The 17,953-nt window shown below is 40.1% G+C and overlaps 1 protein-coding gene across 2 annotated transcripts in view; it reads right to left on the reverse strand.

The window, feature by feature from the left end:
- Positions 1–2,388: 2,388 nt before the first annotated feature.
- The window catches only part of hivep2b (HIVEP zinc finger 2b), a 17,467-nt gene continuing 1,902 nt past the window's right edge, over positions 2,389–17,953 (reverse strand). Inside the window, exons 1-6 of one of the 2 annotated variants that reach the window (XM_030126877.1) lie at positions 11,784–15,554; positions 9,672–9,829; positions 9,397–9,572; positions 8,280–8,378; positions 7,408–8,186; positions 2,389–4,942 (exon numbers count right to left, since the gene is read on the reverse strand). In XM_030126877.1, the coding sequence (XP_029982737.1) occupies positions 4,595–4,942; positions 7,408–8,186; positions 8,280–8,378; positions 9,397–9,572; positions 9,672–9,829; positions 11,784–15,554 (5,331 nt within the window). In that variant the 3' untranslated portion in view covers positions 2,389–4,594. Of the gene's footprint in view, positions 4,943–7,407; positions 8,187–8,279; positions 8,379–9,396; positions 9,573–9,671; positions 9,830–11,783; positions 15,659–17,953 lie in introns of those variants that run through there. The other variant, XM_030126875.1, reaches the window with a different exon arrangement.

A 17,953-nucleotide genomic window follows, 5' to 3' on the forward strand; every position in this document is an offset into this window, starting at 1 on the left:
TCCTCCTCTTCCTCCCCCTCTTTATCAGACATGATCATTAAAGGTCTCTGAAATATGAGTAAACTGTCAGTGATTACCATTAGTATTTGAAGATTAAATTAAAGGTGGATACAGTTCTGTTTGAAACTCAAAGGTTCTGACTCAGTCCCTCATCTTCACTAAAACACAGAGGTAGAGAGCGGGTCAAGTGAGCCGTACACTGAATAAGGAAAATGAGCAGTGACGGCAAAAAAAGCAAGAAAGTATAAAACTGCAGACCACCTGTAGTTTACATAGCATCACATACACATTTACCTAGAAGTCTCATTATCATTATCATTATCATTATTATTATTATTATTATTATTATTATTATTATTATTATTATTATTATTATTATTATTAACAACACACAAATGTCAACACCAAACAGTTCAGGACATAGGACTGAATAACTGGATTTATGACTTTTTTTTTTTTTTAAACAAACCTTTCTTTTAATTCACAGTTCGTGTTTACTTTGGGAAATACATGTGTGTTCATTATGACTTTGTAAAGCAACAACCCCTCGGGTAGCCTTAGACTTGTGCACAGTTGTGTAATTATTTTCCTAACACATTGGGAAAAGGCTGTTGGTCTGTCAGTGGCAGACAGAGGGATTATTACTATTAATATGGATATTTATATTGATTTTTTTCAGGAAATGTTCTATTTTGTCTTTAAGAACTGAAAGTGTTGAGAAGAATTATCAGTTACGGAGCGATAATCTAAATTCTTTGGTAAACTGTGGATAAACTGTAAAGCCGTTAGCATGTGTGAAATGGACATTTTCAACCGTGACATCACTATTACACTTATGTCAAGAGGTAAGAGTGTTTTATTTCATAGATGTAAAGTGGCATCCATGAGCAGTTTCCTACCAGTGCTGTCTTCTGTTAACCCAGGTTAATTGTGTTTTCTAACTCTGAGTTAAACATAGACGTTCATTAAGTATATTGGTAATAGTGTAGTAACAGGGTAAAAGGCTATGTCTAGCAACATTATACTGAAATACACAATGAAAGATTAAAAGTAAGACTATTTTGTGGGTGTTCTCACTGAGGATTCCAGAACTTGATGGATATCTTACATATTAACTCATAAATAACTGGTGATATGTGTCCTTTTATAGCACGGGTGTCAAACTCATTTTCATTCAGGGGCCACATTAAGCCAAATTTGATCTGAAGTGGGCCGGACCAGTGAAATATTAACAATAATATATAAATAATGTCAACTCCAACCTTTTTTCTATGTTTTAGAGCAAAAAAAGTAAAATTATGTGATAAAAATGTTTACATCTACCAACTATCCTTTAAAACAACATGAATAACATGAACAAACTGAAATTTCTTAAGAAAACTAAGTGCAATTTTAACAATATTATGTCTCAGTTTATCATCTAAACATGTAAATTACGACTTGCAAATCACAGCAGATCCACAAATACACAAAACATTTAATAACAGGCAGAATATTGTTAAAATTACACTTTATACATTTCAAAATGTTTACATTTGTTGAGGTTATTCGTGTTTTTGTGAAATGTTAGTTTGTTTTAGTGTAAATACAGTAAAATGACATGAAAATTTTTACATTTACAAAGAGAAAAATTTGGAGTTGTGAGTATTTATGGGTTATTATGATAGTATTTTACTGGTCCAACCCACTTGAGATTAAATTGGTCTGAATGCGGAACCTGAACTAAAATGATTAATATCTTCAGTGTAATTTTTGCATTTTACACATTCATCCCAGGGGCCAGACTGGACCCTTTGGCGGGCCAGATTTGGCCCCCGGGCCGCACGTTTGACACCTGTGTTTTAAAGTGAGTTTCCCACTTGCAGATGCTATACACACTGCAGAAAATGTCAGTAAATGGTCAAACAGAACTGAAAGGAAAGGTAAAGGGACAAGACAAAGCAATCTAAACAACTAGTTAATCCTTCATGAGTGTACTTAAATTTATTATAAAGTGGTGCAATTTTTTCTCCTAAAGAAAATTAATCAGGGGTCACACTATGAAAATCCCATCTTCATATTGACTTTCTTAAATCGTATGTGCTGCCTGCTATTTTCTGACCCAGTGGAGACAGTGCAGTTATATTAAACCTGCTGCAGCCGAATATTATCCACAAGGTGATGACTATTTTTGGAGGCATTCATTTATTTCCTTGTTCCATGTTATGAGTGCAGTAATCATTTTTCACCAGAGGATGTCACTGGTGAGATTTTTTCACCCTGGAGGTAAAGTGTGAATGATTTCATGTGAAAAGGCTCCTGATTCAACAAGGAGGGAAGGAAATGGGAGCTGGTCTGAACAGTAACAATAGTAGTAACAAAATACAAAATAAGCTGCCACACACATCCTTGGGTTAGAAGTATATTCTTTTAAAACAATTTTGAGTTTAATTTGAAAAAGTAGAGCACCAAACAATAAATTCCCCATAGCATAAAAGAGGCACTCCATCCTGACAAACCAGATCTGATGCAAATATCGCTAAACAACGGATTGGCTACTGAGGGGTTTTTCCCCAAAAAAATTTTAGCTGAGAGGTAAATGATTTGTCCTCTGTGTTGTTTTACAGGGAATTTCATAGACATGAGAGGCACAATGCTGTTCAGTAAATATGAATACACAATAAAAACAAAAACACAAACACAATCGGAGTACATATGCCAAAGCAAAAAACAAAAAATAAAAAGGCTTCACTTTCCCTTCACATTTTAGGAGCATTCTTGCACTGATATCACGACAAATAAAATTACAGGAACCATAAAATCATAGCTACATACATCTTTAGAAAGGGAAAAAACCCACAAAATTAAAGCAGTGCACCTTTAAAATATTTTTTTATGTAAACATGAGTGAACAAAGTGTTTTCTGATTTTTACCTCCATTTTCAAACTGAGATTCACTTGAAGATGTGAATACATTTGTAAAAAGATGAGACACGCTGTGTTTCATTCGACACTGTGCTGTTTTTCACCTTCGCTAAAACCTCCATCATCAACTGCACACATTTTACCTCTTAGAGAGATATAAACAATCCACATAAAAAGTTTTCAGAATTCAACACTGCAAAAATAGTTTAAATCATAAAAATACACATATATATACAGAGAAGAAGAGGAAGTAATGCATTTGGTGAATGATTACTTACATTTTGAGCTGAAGCCCAGTAATAGTCAACCAACTCATATCGTTACTTTAGTAATATTTAGAGTAAGTGATCATGATTCATCCAGTTACACTTGAAATGCATGAAAAAAATATGCACTATTGACTGATCGTCATAGCCCCTTGAATTTGTGTGCAACGTGTTTCACACAGTAAGAAAAAGAAAAGAACTGGAATGTTTCAAAACTACAAGAGAACAAAATCTGTTTTACTTTCCCACGTCACTGACTGAGCCAGTTAGAAACATCAATAGATGAAAAGGATGAAAGTGCATCGTCAAAACTCGTCATAAAACGCTTATGGTCGTCTTGTATAATAGAGGAAAAAGCTGTTTAAACAAAGCAAAAAGCAATGCCAGCGTGGCTCACTGCATAACTGCATCACTGCTGCATAAGTACAGATATACCATATAAATAGTAGTCAAATATTTACCAGTATCAATAAGTGCTTACGTTCTAATATATAAATACATCTTACAGTTTTCATAATTACATGTTAACATCCTCTATTTTTGTGCAATAGCAAATCCCATGCATTTTTACCAAGATAAAAACCACAACATTAAGAAAAAAACGCAACATAAGAAACGTCTTTAAAGAAATTTTTAGACGTTTTTAAGAAAAAAAATCAAGCTGCATCTGCCTGTCAGCAAAACCCGACAGCATAAATCCTTGCATCCAAATCCTCCGCCTCTGACTGCGACTGTCTGAATAAAGAGTACCTCCACAGATTTTTGTTCTTTTTTTTTTTTCTTTTCCTTATTCAACAACAACCTTGTGAGATAAACAAAATGATGAAAAGCAAAATAAAGGCACAGACCCTTGCCGCTTGATCAGAAGCACCAAACTGCACAAGAAGCTTCTACTTAAAATTTGGTCAGACTTTCATAATACACATACTTTTTCCCCTTATAAATAGTCTTTAGTATTTACTGCACTACTGTATCACACCTTGATATGATTACATTAAACAACAGTCTATTTTCAAAGTACACGTACAGTAAAATATACTGTTTGTATGCATCTAAGAAGGATTATAGGTTAAGGACATTTGTACAGAATTCATAAATATAATTTATGTGCAATTGTACGCAAACTACTATGTCAAACAAAGGCATATTAGCTTAATATCTTTCCATATTGCACCTGCACCCAATAATGATTTTCCACCTTGCTGCTCGTCCAGTCACTGTTAAAAATTCTGTGAAGAGAAGAGCACATGAGACAGGGTGGGTTCTTCTATCTCCACTGGGATTCCAAAAGGAGCCATCTAAAGGATGTGCAGGACCAGAGGAGGTGTTGTTCTATTGCCTCTAATGCGATAAACACGAGCTTATGTGCCTAAAGGGCTGAGGACACTAGGTTGTAGCAGGGGGTGGGGGGTGGGGGGGACTCTTTAATGGGGGTCCTCTGTGGTTATCTTTAGTGAGGCGATGGCTTTCATGCAGGTTTGGACGTTCTCCTCCTGTCCGGTGTCTCCGCCCACACCGGCCTCCGGGCTCTTGTCTTCCGACTCGTCTCCTCCCCCTCTGGGCTTTACACTGTGGACGGACCCCTCACCGCTGAGAGGGCTCGGCGCTGAGGAGGACGGCGGGGAGCGTTGCATCTGCACCCCCCCCACGGGGACAACAGGGAGCAGAGAGTGGGCCTGCTGCTGCGAGTGCAGAGGGAGGTGGCTGAGGACATTCTGCTGATGGGAACCGGTGGAGGCGGGGACAGATGAGGCCACGCCCATCCGCTGATCCTACGACAAACACATTGGCAGCGTTAGCAGCAGTACTCACGTTTCCAGGACTAGCACTCAAGTGAAAATATATCAGAAAATTCATCTGTCACAGACTATGCTCTATCCAAACAGAATAATGTAGAGGTGCAGCCAGTTAAAGACCACAAAAAACCTAAAACTGTCAGTGGTTAAAGTAAATTAAGTCAATAACATTAAATCTAGTCCTGGTAGGAGATGACATATTAAAGGAAAAGCCTGATGGGGAGTCACAGGATGTAAGGTATATAATAAGAAACATGTATTAGTCTGCAAACCAACCATTTGGACCTGAAACTTAAGTCTGCTATATTCTATTTTTTCATTTTAACATTTCAACATGAGTCTGAAAATGATGTGAATTATGCTTTGGCCTTCACAGTCATTAGATTTCATTCCAAATGAACGATTGGTCCTAAGTGTTAACACAGGACTCTCCTTCACGTCCACCATCAAAACACAAAATGAGGGAAAGTTTTAGCCCAGAACCAACAGCAGGGTGACTCACGGTGGTCCAACATGCAAAAATACTTAAATATTAGGCAGCTGTGTTTTTAAACCTGTACAAACTAAACAATTAAAAAAAACCTGCGTTAATATTAAACAAACTCTTGAGCATCTGAGGCTGTGTAGGTTTGACAAACATTGCGTTAAAATACCAGTTAGAGATGACACTGAAAATCCAGGTTAATCATTCTGCAATTTTCATCCAGCTGTTTTTACATGAATGGGAAACATTTAGACTAAAGAATTTAAACAGAAAAGACCTGAAACTTAATATATTGTTTCACTGCATGAGAGCTGCTAGAAGCTTTTCACCATTTTGGACAACTTTCATTGTTTTCCCTTTAATTCCTTTGTCTATACTGTTTGCATTTTATCCCAAACAACACAAACCACTTTTCCACTACAAGAACTTTTACTTTAACAGCCCCCTTTCCATCAGATTCCAGGAGCTTCACCTGGTAAAAGAATTCCTGGTAATCTGTGTTTCCACCACACCCCAAAATTCCTGAAAATTAAGATTAAAATGAGGCTTGGTTGTTTCAAATCACAAACTGCTCCAAGTCCCACTGAATTTATTCTGAGCGTATTTTCTAAATACGTTCTTTAATGTGTTTGGATGGACAGACTGATGATTGGAACGCACTAAGACGGATACGTTGGGTTTGAGCTGAATTATTGGTCAAATGGGGGTCAGTGTTGCCCACTTCTCGTAGCTTCTCTTCTTTTGCTCCATTTTCCATACAAAGTGATAATACAAAGTGATACTTGTACAAATGAAATTAACCAGTTTTCAGCCACACACTGGCTGTAGCAGGTGAACGTAAGTGTAGAACGCTGCAGGTGTGTTCAACCAATCTGCATTCTTCAGCACACAGCCCCACCCCCAAGAATTCCAGGGATTCTAAAAAGTCCCACCCCCTAACAGGAACTATTGGGGTAGCAGGAAAGTTTTTTAACGGGTAATTTCTGTGGAAATGCCAAGGATTTTTTTCACTCCACAAGATACTAATGTACGGCAACCTAAATAATAATAAAAATAATAATAACAACAACAGCAGAGGTTTTGCGTTGTGAATGCAGGGCAGAGCACAGGTGTTACTGATGACATTAGTGATGGCTCTGCTCCATTTTACTTCCCCTGGAGGCCATTCCACTGAAGCAGTTTGCAGAGCTCAAAGACCTGAGAGCGATGCACCTAAATGCACACAGCCATTTGTAATTACACCAATTACACCTGTGTACAAGTGGTCACAATTACACACAGGTGTAATGTTAGCAACAAGTCCAAATATCTGCTGGGAAAACGTTCCACTACAGAACTACAGACGGTCGCCCACCTCCACCCCTCTTTATCTCTTTAAAGATAACAAAGGAACTGAACATTTGTTGGTTTGTTAATATATATCAGCTATGTAAGTCATATGTAGGCCTTTTGTCACATAGGATGTATAAAAAGACTTCCACGTGTGTCCACATTTGAGGCCCTTGTCTTTGGCTGCATCATTGGTCATATATCCCACCCTCTGGGCCCCGTTAAAGACCCTCCAACTACCCTTCCCATAGCTGTGATTTAGGTCTTTGAATCATACTTATTTGTTTTTGTCATCTTTCTGATCAGTCTGTCTCTAATAACTTATCTGATGTTATAGAAACATGTGGCAGCTGTAATGACCAACTGCGGACCTGAATCAATAAAACACAACCAGGAATCACACCACATTTCTACTGTGAAGACTTTGGCTCTGAATGGCATCACACCAGAATGCCCCCATGACACCCACATTTGGTTTAATTTTTATACAGCGGGAGGTTATGGTGCATGAGAAGTTCAGTATAGATTAAATATCTTGTCATAAATGTCATAAAACGTGTTAACAGTTAGTTAAAGAACCAACATAAAAAACAGCTGCAATTGTCACAGAGTAGATCATGCTACGTACCAGTTCCATTTCAAAGGCTCCTTGTTGTTGACCCATGTCAATCTTTGCTTGATGTCTGCTTTTATCACCGCTGCCTTTGTGTTGATGGGAGCCCCTCCGTGGAGACACCGCCCTCAGCACCACCCTCTGCCGGCCTTTAACTGACGACTCCCGCTTCCCCACCAGCTCCATCCCAGGAGACATAGACCGCTCCACAGAGATCGGGGAGAGGTGTTGGATAGGCATCAAGCTGGGAGAGCCAGGCCTCAGAGAAGAGGTGTCCCATCTGGGAGAGGAACGACCTCGGGGGGAGAGTTCTCTCCGGGGGGATGGGTATCGCAGACGTGAAGGCGAAGGCTCCCTGATGGGTGACTCCCAGCCCGGAGACAGCAGACAAGATGAGTACGGGTCAAAGAGGAAGCTGGACTGGTCTGGAGAAAGCATGGTCAGAGAGTCCTCATCCATAGATTTGTCCCTCTGGTCCATTTGGGGGCCCGGTCGGGGGTCCATCCGCCGGCACGGAGCCTGTGGCCGGGGATCTCCGGGCAGAGAGGTCAGAGAGCAGCCGTGGACGGTGGCAGTGGCCGTGACCGACACCGACGTGACCCCACACAGCTGAGGACTCGTACTCCTGGAACGCAGCTTCGGAGTTGAGTCACCCTCATACTCATCATCCTCATCGTCATCTTCATCAATCTCATCTGCTTCTTCGTCCATGCCGTCGGAGTCGTCCGCATCTGAGAACTGGTGTTTAGTTGTGACAACAGCCTCTGTCTTGGATTCTTGCTGAACGTCGTCCACTGAAAAAAACAAACGCATCCATTTAGTTTGATGCAATTGCACTGCAATTCATTACTTGAAAGATCAATACACATATCATCTAATGAAGTTACCATGTTCCTGTATCTCTGTCTCATCCATGGATACTGACACTCCCAGCTCAAGGCATTTCTTCATGTGTGCCTTTGACTTCATATGTTTGGTTAGATTTCCTGTCACAAGAAACGGCATGTTGAGAGTCGTTTAAAACCCACTTTGACAAAGTATTTTTTGTTTATGATTCCACAGAATGTATTTTGGTTTTGTTGTTTGTACAGACCAATCTTTACACAAAAACTTGCTTATTAGATAATATATTTTCTTGCTTTGGTTTTCTTATGACACCACATGGCTTTCTGATTTATAAATGGTTCATATTTCAGTTTATTAATTAGGATGTAACATATAAAAAGTCATGCTGTTATAACACCATAGAAACTCTGAACAATAATAACCTGTTGTTTGTCTGACACATTTCATACATATTACATTTACAGTTAATCCTCCGAGCTCATTGATTACTGAGCTTCGTTTGTTAACACTCTACTACTACTACTCTAATACTCTACTTAAGAGTACTACTACAGTACCAACAGTACTGATGCAACCAAGCTCTGTTCATTAGGTCTGTTTAAGTAGTAACTGAGTATTGGGTTTTATTTGTTTTTAACGTCTTAAGAAGATGAGCATTTTCATCTTTTCAGACAGAAGGGTTGTGAACCACAGACTAACAGGCCCTTACTAGAGTCCAGCTCAGTAAATGATCTCAGCATTAGAAATTAAAGAAATGAGTGAAATCAAATGTTTTGCACAATAGTACCTTTAAATAGTAGTATAAGTCCTAGGTATCGACTTCTTGCATTTCTGTCCAAAAATATCATACCAATCATTATTATTATCAATCTTCTTCTTCTTTACTGTTTGGCTTTTCCCATTAGGGGTCGGCAGATTTTTCTCTTCTAATACACGCGAGCTGTTGCGTCTTCTCAATACTGTCATTATATTTCCTTTTAATACTTAAATATTGTGTGTAATTTCTACTCGTTCAATGTTCCATCTTCCATCACTATTTAACTTTTACTTGGACAGTTAAGATTTATTATTCTGTTAATATTCTTACTCACTGTTTCTGATGTATGTTTTGGTTCTTTTCTAATGATAGTTTATTTCAATAAATAAGCCCAAACCCACCTTTAGTTTTAAATGCAAAGTTGCAGACTCTGCAGATGTATGGTCTCACATCTGTGTGGGTCCGGATGTGTTTTTTCAACATGCTCGGCTTCTTACAGCGGATACCACACTCCTCACAAATGTATTTCCCCCGACCTCGGCCTCGGACGTACACGTAATCTTCATTGGACTTGTAACTGTAACATAAATACAGCCGTACATTTATATTCGAAGAGCTCTTGCATTTGGCAGCAGTAGAAATGAGCAGTATTTTGAGAATGAATGTGTTGACTGACCCTCCCTCAAAGATCTTGATCCGGGTTGGTAGTGCTTGGGTGGTGGACGTCTCCCTCTCCTTCCACTCCTCCTTGGCAGTTTTCACTCTGCAGCTCATGTCTTTCACCTTCTTCCCGTAGGTGATGTCTACCTCTTTGGGCTCCGGTTTCCGCTGCAGCTGAATCAGATGAACAAACATTTTGTTAACATCCATTTTAAGTGGACTCTGTATCGACAATGTAAAATGATGCCACAGATACTGTGTATCACACATGGAGCTACACAGTAGGGTTTGCAAACAGGCCCTATTCTGTTGTTCTAAGGGAAAAGCCCATTAACTCCACTTTAGCTTGTTTTCATGTTTCTGCTTTTTTTCCATTTTAGTACCATAATGTATATATTTTCAAGCATTTATTCATTTTCCATAACCACTTAATCCTTTGTGTCACCATGGGAGGGCTGGAGCTTATCCAAGATCACAATGACTACATGCACATGCACAAAAAACAGTGACAAAGTTATCAACTGGTGGCAGATCTTCCACTGTGTGAACACCTTCGTGGCAAAGATCAGCTTTTCAATTTTTGTTCATAACCATAAGCCTGTAAATATCCTCTTTCATTATGTTTAACAATAGGTGTGTTTCTCTGTCTGAGCAGAGATGTGGACTTTGGAACATCATCTCTACTGGAGAGGATCTTTACTCCAGCTGACTAGAACATAGATCAAGGACAATCAGCAGGCAAAACCTGCAAATGAGTTGCATCCTCTGAATGCACTGTTTACATGGCAAAATGCCCTCAGAAAACCACAATAATGTCACACTTTCCCACATATCTCTACTGACTACTGTCATATTCTCAATTTGACAGGAAATAAACCGTTTATTCTGTTATAGGCCTTTTACTGAATAAGACATGTGGGATGTGTCAGAGGATGACTGGAGGGATTCTTTGGACATGTAAAGTATAAAACACAGTCAGAATATGCGTCTAATTTGCTGGTTTTATTACAGGTTCCAGCACACGGTCCCTTAGAAAAAAACCTCCTTTGTAATCAAGTTATGCACAGCAATTTGATTAATTAAAAATGAATATTATGTGCATGTCATCATTGGGATGGCGAACCATTGATCTTCCATATAAACATGGGGATAATCTAGAGTCACCAGTTAACCTATGAAAGTGTTTATGTTTGGACAGAGGGAGGACATGCGAACTCCACACCAAACCACACTAATAATAAGTACTAATAACTATTAATAATTAGGGCTGCAATGACACCATTCTGAACATTAAGCTGAAATGAATGGTGGTACCTGATCTTCTCTTTTTAAGAACAGTAAATGCACAACAAGACATGAATCAAAGCTCATAACGTCAGAAGAAGCAGCAGGCAAATGCTCTTTCCAGACTCTTGCTGATGGTGACTGAACAATCTGCCAAAGGATCTGAAGTGTGCAGATTGCCAGATTCTGAGTAATGAGCTCCAACAAAGTGTATTTCAAACAGATTTCATCAGTTATTACATTAAAGGTTACCAAGAAGCAAAGTGAAACTTGACTTATTTCAACATGCACTGTTTATAATTACAAGCCTAACTGAAAAGCCTCTCAAAACCAAATGAATAGATGTCACAGTTATTAAATAATCACAATTATTCGAGCTAACATAGTTATTTTTGCATAACTGCAATGGACTCCAATCAGTTCTATAAACACAGCTGGATCAATCTAACACAAATGTCATATTTCATCAATGTTTCCACATCATTTCCCACTGTTTTGGATTTCTTTTTCTTTTTTAATGATGACATCTCTCACTCCTTCATCTTTATATGCTTCACTGCTAGTGGGAGCTGTCATTAACAATCATTTATTTTGTATATTGTAGTTTGTGGCTTCGTACATTTAAGTTATTTATGTTAAATCTGCCCTGAAAAAAAGGCCAAAAATAAATGTAATGTTGTTTATACGCCAATAAATAGCTTTTCTGCTATATTTGTTGCTGTTATTATGAGAGCTCTAGTCATAAATAGGGCTTAAGATTTAAAATAAAGGATCAGTGTATTTTTGAATATTTCAGGCAGGAATACACTGTAGAGACTATGAACAAAAGGGAGAATATTCTCACTTGTTCCATTGTCTGCCTCCACAGAATGAGGGATGACACCAGTTTCCCAGTGCCGGGCTGACACATGGCGGCCACGCTGTAAATCACCTTGTCTCCCCTCTGTTTGGACCGAAGCAGTGCCAGAGCAGCGCCGGTGCTCAGTTCAGGAGGGTTGGGGTTGTGGGAACTCACACACCAGGTGGCGTACACCGAGGAGAAAGGAGCACTGTCGGGAGAGCAGCTCGGCTTGGTGTAGTTGAGATAACACCAGCTCACACCTGTCGTTGTGCGAAGACTTGGAAACTGAGATAACAGTCTTGAATTCTCTGCATCTGAGATCAAGATGTCTTGACTGGAAACCAGCTGCACCACCATATCCATCTGCACTCGTTTCTCTATTCTAGCCTCTTTTACTTCGCTGACTGATATCACAGAGTACAGTGGCGAGCTGGTTTCCAAGGAGCTGCTTTCCATAGCTGACTCAACTCCGTGGTCGGTGGCCTCTGTCACTTGCTGAAGTGTGATAAATTTACTCCTCCGTGAGTCATCCTGAGCATGAGGTGTGGATGCACCCTGCATCTCTGACCTGTGCCCCTTCTCTTCACTCAGATTACATTTTCCCAGCTCCACAGCACTCAGCTCCTCAACAATCTGCCCAAACATTCTTTCCTCTTTCACACGTTTTTGCTGCTTGACCTCCATGAAGAGGTCCAGGCTGCTGGCAGGGGATAGCATCCTTTTGTTTGCACCACCACTGGAGGCGTTAGTGGTGGAGATAGTTCGAGAGGTCAGAGAGAGAGGGATACCTGTCTTTAGCTTAGTCGATGACAAATCAAGGGCTTCGACACTGAGAGTGTGTGTTGATGAAGGTCTGTTATAAGCATGATGAGAGTCGAGATTTCCAGATAAACGAGAGGTATGGTGAGAGGGGGGCGAAGGAGAGCCAATGCTATCATACTGATTGTCAAAAATCTGTGATACTGAAGTATATGTGATGCTGCCGTAAGATGGCACATGAGTCTGGATTCTGACAGGAACTAATAGACTTGGATGTGACAGCTGGGGAAATGTATTCCCAGCTGAAAATATTGGCAAAGTCTGTGGCGGAACAGCAACTGCTGTGAATGGAGGGGAGGCGGCGCTGAGGTACTGCGGGAATACTTGTGATGAGATTTGTGTTACTTCAGTGTCCATATTCAATGACTCCTGCCTCACCAAGTTTCCCCTCCTTTTCTCCTTCACAGCACTAATGTCCACGTGTCTAACTTTGGATGTTGGAGAAAGGCTGCCATAGTCAAATGATATGCTGCGTACCTCTGGGAACTCCTTGCGCAAGTTACAAGGCGCCTGCTCTGAGGAGGAGCGTCTCATTTCATGTTGTTGACGCTGGTTGAGCACAGAGAGGGAGTGCCCACTTCCTGGCACAGCTAAGAGCTCAAGAGGTTTGCCAAATTCATCCTGCCTGGCTGGAGAGACTGACTTCAAGCTCTCCTCTCTGTCAAAGGAGAAGGTGGAGCTATAAGATAAGTTGCTGTCTTGGCTTGGACTGCGAGAAAGACTGGTGCAAGCAGACTCAAAACTCGATTCCCCAGAGGAGTGCTCAATATCAGCTAAGCGTAGCCTTTTCTTCTTTGGAGGCAGCTTTTCTGGAGGGAATTGTGCTAAAGTTTCACTCCTTTGTGGCCATTGAAACTCTTCCACATGCTTCTCTGGCTCCTTTACCTGGACTTCTGGAGCTTTTTCGGGACTGTCAGGCTCTACCGTGACCCGAATTTCTGGGACTTGGATGTTGGGTTGTCGCACAAGTTTGGGGCACATTTGAAAAGACTGCCTCAGTCTACTATCACTCCTTTCCAACTCATATGACTCACTTGACTCCATAACTTGAAAAGTGGAAATGCTTTCCTGTCTCTGACTGTACTGCTCAGGGTGAGGCCTGTTTATGGAGTTTGTATGCTGGATAACTGATATTACATTCCCCAAGGTTTTTCGACCAGACATTTCGGGACTTGATATGTCCATGTCACACCTGTCCATCTGCATAATAGAAGAATGTCCTTTTCCTTGGCTGACCTGTTTAGAATCATCAAACATTTCCTCACACTGATCATGATGTGCTTCATACTGAATGGGTAAATCCTCCTCCTCCCTTTTCTCTTTCCTACGTTTGCGTGTTGCCAGCTCCATCGCATGCCTCTGATGACTTATATTAGATGCCATAGAGGAGTAATTTTCCATTTCCAATCCTGAGGGTGAAATGCCACTCTCACTCATTTTTCCATGGCTGTCGGTTTCTGTGTGGCCATCATGTGCAGACAGTTCGAAGGCAGCTTGCCGCCTGAGCCTCCTCATGCCCCCGGTGCTTGTCCTCTCATCAAAAGAGTGGCTTCCTCTGAAGGCCTGGGGCATCGTCAGACAGACGGCCGAGGATGTTGGCATTGAGTTGCTTCTGATCAGAGGCCCTACATCCGAGCTGCTCTCTAACTGTGGTTCTTTTACCTCCTCCCTACTGAATGACTTTGTGTTTATTCTGATAGACTCAACGATGTCTTTTTCTTGGGTGAAAACACGAGAAACTCCTTTGTCAGAGCGTTTGCCTGTATATTCACTGGTGCTACAGGCCACAAACGCTGTCATCTGTTTGGGGCTCGGCCTGTAACACTTTCCGAACATGATTTCTTGATATGACTTTGCGTTAGTGTTTGGGGGTCCGGTTTGGTGCTCTGCACTTTCTGAGCGTGAAAAGTAGCCAGAGTCTGTGCTGCCCTTGCTGGATTGACTTGGGAGGGACAAATTATGTTCAGAGTCGCTACTTCTTTTTTCAGACAGCCGAAGTGCGAGCCTCTGTTTGATTGTGCAAGATTGGATTGCACGGCTAGCCTCGGCAGCAGCAGAAGATGCATTGATTTCTTGAGGCTGGGATGAACCATCCTGAGCTGACATCGACGTGGCTCCCTTTTTCTGAGCAATGAGATTTAGTACCTTTACAGCAGTGTTATCTGATCCCTCCACTGGAGAGTCCAACAGCAGCAGCGGGTCATTAAGAGTGTCCTCGTCCGTGTCCGTGCTTTGCTCAGCATCAGAGAATAACTCTCCTTCCCCTTCAAAAGACCCCTGGTCTGTATTGGCATTGTAAGAACCAAGTTCTGAGAATGGCACAGTTCCAGCTTTGACTGAGTGAGCGTGGGACTTTCTGTGTTTGTATAAATTGCTCTTGGTTTTAAAGGAGAATCCGCAGGGGACACATGGATAGGGCCGTTCCCCGGTATGAGAGCGAATATGTTTCTTAAGCACGCTGGGTTTGGCACATGCCCTTCCACAGTAATCACAAACATACTTCCCTGGTTTCTGTGCTTTCTGTTCCTTACACACAGTCTCTGAGAGCTGATCCATTCCTGAACACTGCTGCTGGGCTTCACCAGGTGAACTCGGGGACTTCTTGTGAGATATAGGTCCACATCCTCCATGGGACTGAGCAGAAGCCACATGTCCTACAACTTTCTGTCTGCCGACGGGGAGCTGCTTTGTGGCCGGTGGTGGATATGAAGACACCTCGTATTCTTGATGGCTTTTGGACAGGATTTGCTGATCTTCTAATTGTGACAGTTTCCCTGAGTCAGACATTTCCTCTCTGCTCTGACCTTCTTGCAGTTGTTGGTGCCACCCTTTCACTTCAACACATGGACTCCTCCTCGTCTGTGCAACCTCTGCTGTTGATTTTTTCTGTGCAACATTTTTGTCCTGACCCTCTGTGGAGCTTTTCACCCCTGGAGTAGTTTCAAGTGACTCCATGAATCCACTGTCACTTTCTTTGGGATTGAGTTTCAAGGACAATATCTGTTATGTAACTGTAGTAATATTAACATACATGTGAATTGATTGCAGGGATGGGTCATCTGAAAAAAATGAAACAGAATTCAGAATTAGAGCCTAATAGAAAATTATGAACAGTAATCTACATTCAGACTTCAAACAGATATACATGTGGATATAAAAGTTCAACAAGCTGATGAGTTGAGAGTGAGTTTTTCAAGGTTGTTTATCAGAAATCCTCCTAATAAATGTGGAGTATAAAATTCATAATGAGCTCAAACACAGCAGGAATGGAAAAAAATCTTTGCCTTTACCAGCCTCTAAAACAGGAGACTCTGCGTCTTGTGTAGAAACCCTATCAACATGCATGAACAAATGCACAAACACTACATTCATGATGTCATGAATGGTTTAATATGTATATGTGTTGAAACTGTGTCTCAGTGGCCTGAAATTAGATATTTTATATCTAATCTGTCACCACATAACTATTAGTCTTTAACAAACTTCAACGTGAGCCTTTTTTCTTAATGTTTTTATCAGGATTTTTATGCTTTTTTTTTCATTTTAGTTTGTATGCTTTTCTGATTAATAGCATATGGCCAGAAAGAGATGAGAATTAGTGGCTGGTTAAGTCTGGCTCATTGACCTTAGTTAATGAGTAGTGCTAAACTTAAACAAATTAATATACAAAATTCAGTATTTAATTTGATGAGAAAATTTCCTTTTTTAAAGGTCTAGTATTCATGAAAAACATGAATGTAGAAATATAACATGACATAATATAACAATATCATTAATATGTTCTAACAAAAATTATAGATGTGTTTACTTTACCCTAGAATGAACTGTTCATATGTACAAAGGGAGCAGATTGCCATCATGGTGTATTGCCATGTTTTTATACTAAGTCATAGTGGTATTAAACAGGTAAGGTGGAGATTGGACATGAATGAAAAAACATGAAAGTCAACCAAATGCACTCTGGATGCCACCAGTTATAAAATGGAAAAAGATGAGGAGGAAATCTGTTCGTAGCTTTTGTAGAAACACAACAGCACGACATGGCAGACTACGTGAAAGGCAACCAACTCCATGTGTAGATACGTGACTCATTCTAAGGCAGGAGTGTCAAACATACAGTCTGGGGGACAAAACCAGGCCCCAGTTTAATGACAAATGAAGTTGTCATTATTTAGAAATTATTATGCTATTATTATACTGGTCTGGCCCGTTTCAGATCAAACAGGGCTGAATGTGGAACCTGAACCAAAATGAATTTAACAGCCCTGCTCTACAGTAATAAAAACAGTTATTGGTGTGGTGTGATTATACCCTAAGGAAAAATGGACTTATGCATTTTATATTAATTCCTACAATTAGATCCTGCCTCAAACCCCCTAAACCGAACACACAGTTTGACAGGATCCCTGTAAGAATATGAGTGTTTTCACATCTTTAAATGCAAATATTCATGTAAAGTTTAAAGGATGACCAAAAGAAGTACACCTCTGATTTTAAAGGTTGAGTGTGAACCATCACCACCACTACCACTATGGTTGGTACGGCATTACATATGAACGATTCTAAAGGAACAAAAACATTTATATAAACATGACATATGATATTACATTTCAATTATGCATAAAGTTCCCCTAGGTCTAACACACTGGATCTTTAAAATAGCTCAATTCAAGATACAGAGTTAGAGTCACATGGGTGTGACTATCATTCTGTTCCTCAGTGTGCTTCCACCTGAAGAAAATGTTGTTTTATTTTTTTTTGAAGAAGAAAATATTCTACACAAATAAAGTTTTGCTTTCTTTCTTCTGTCAATCACCTGGAAAGGATCTGCCCCCATAAAACACTTCAGACACAGCTAAAAGTGTTTTTTTTTTTTTTTTAATAACAGTTTTGAAGAAAGTGTGAGTGCTTTCAGAGTATGTTATAGTACATTGGTGATACTGTCAGATGGGAAAGGGTGTGTAAGGACTCAAGACATTTTTTGTGGTGATGTCTATATATGTAAAAAACTCACAATGTTTTGTCCTGTCTTGGCACAAAAACGTCCTTTCCTTTAATCTCTTTACATTACCATCCTCAAACTAAAGTGGACATGGCCACAAGTTGCAGCTCATCTTCAGTTAATGTGAATTAGTTTCAGAAGAGTCAAGCATCTTTTGGTGGTGACATCTTTTTAAAAATCCAAAACTGTGCTGCTTCTGTTAGGGTTAAGGTTAGAACTGAAATATTAAACCTCCACCAGGTCTCCAGCAACTCAGATTAGGGTTAGGGGCTGCATTTGTGCCAGGTTTAAAATGTTATAGTTAAGGTTGTTTTTCAGCCACATGTTAAACAGAAACTAGAAGATGTTCCCT

This window comes from Sphaeramia orbicularis, chromosome 22 (assembly GCF_902148855.1).
Source record: "Sphaeramia orbicularis chromosome 22, fSphaOr1.1, whole genome shotgun sequence".
NCBI lineage: Eukaryota > Metazoa > Chordata > Actinopteri > Kurtiformes > Apogonidae > Sphaeramia > Sphaeramia orbicularis.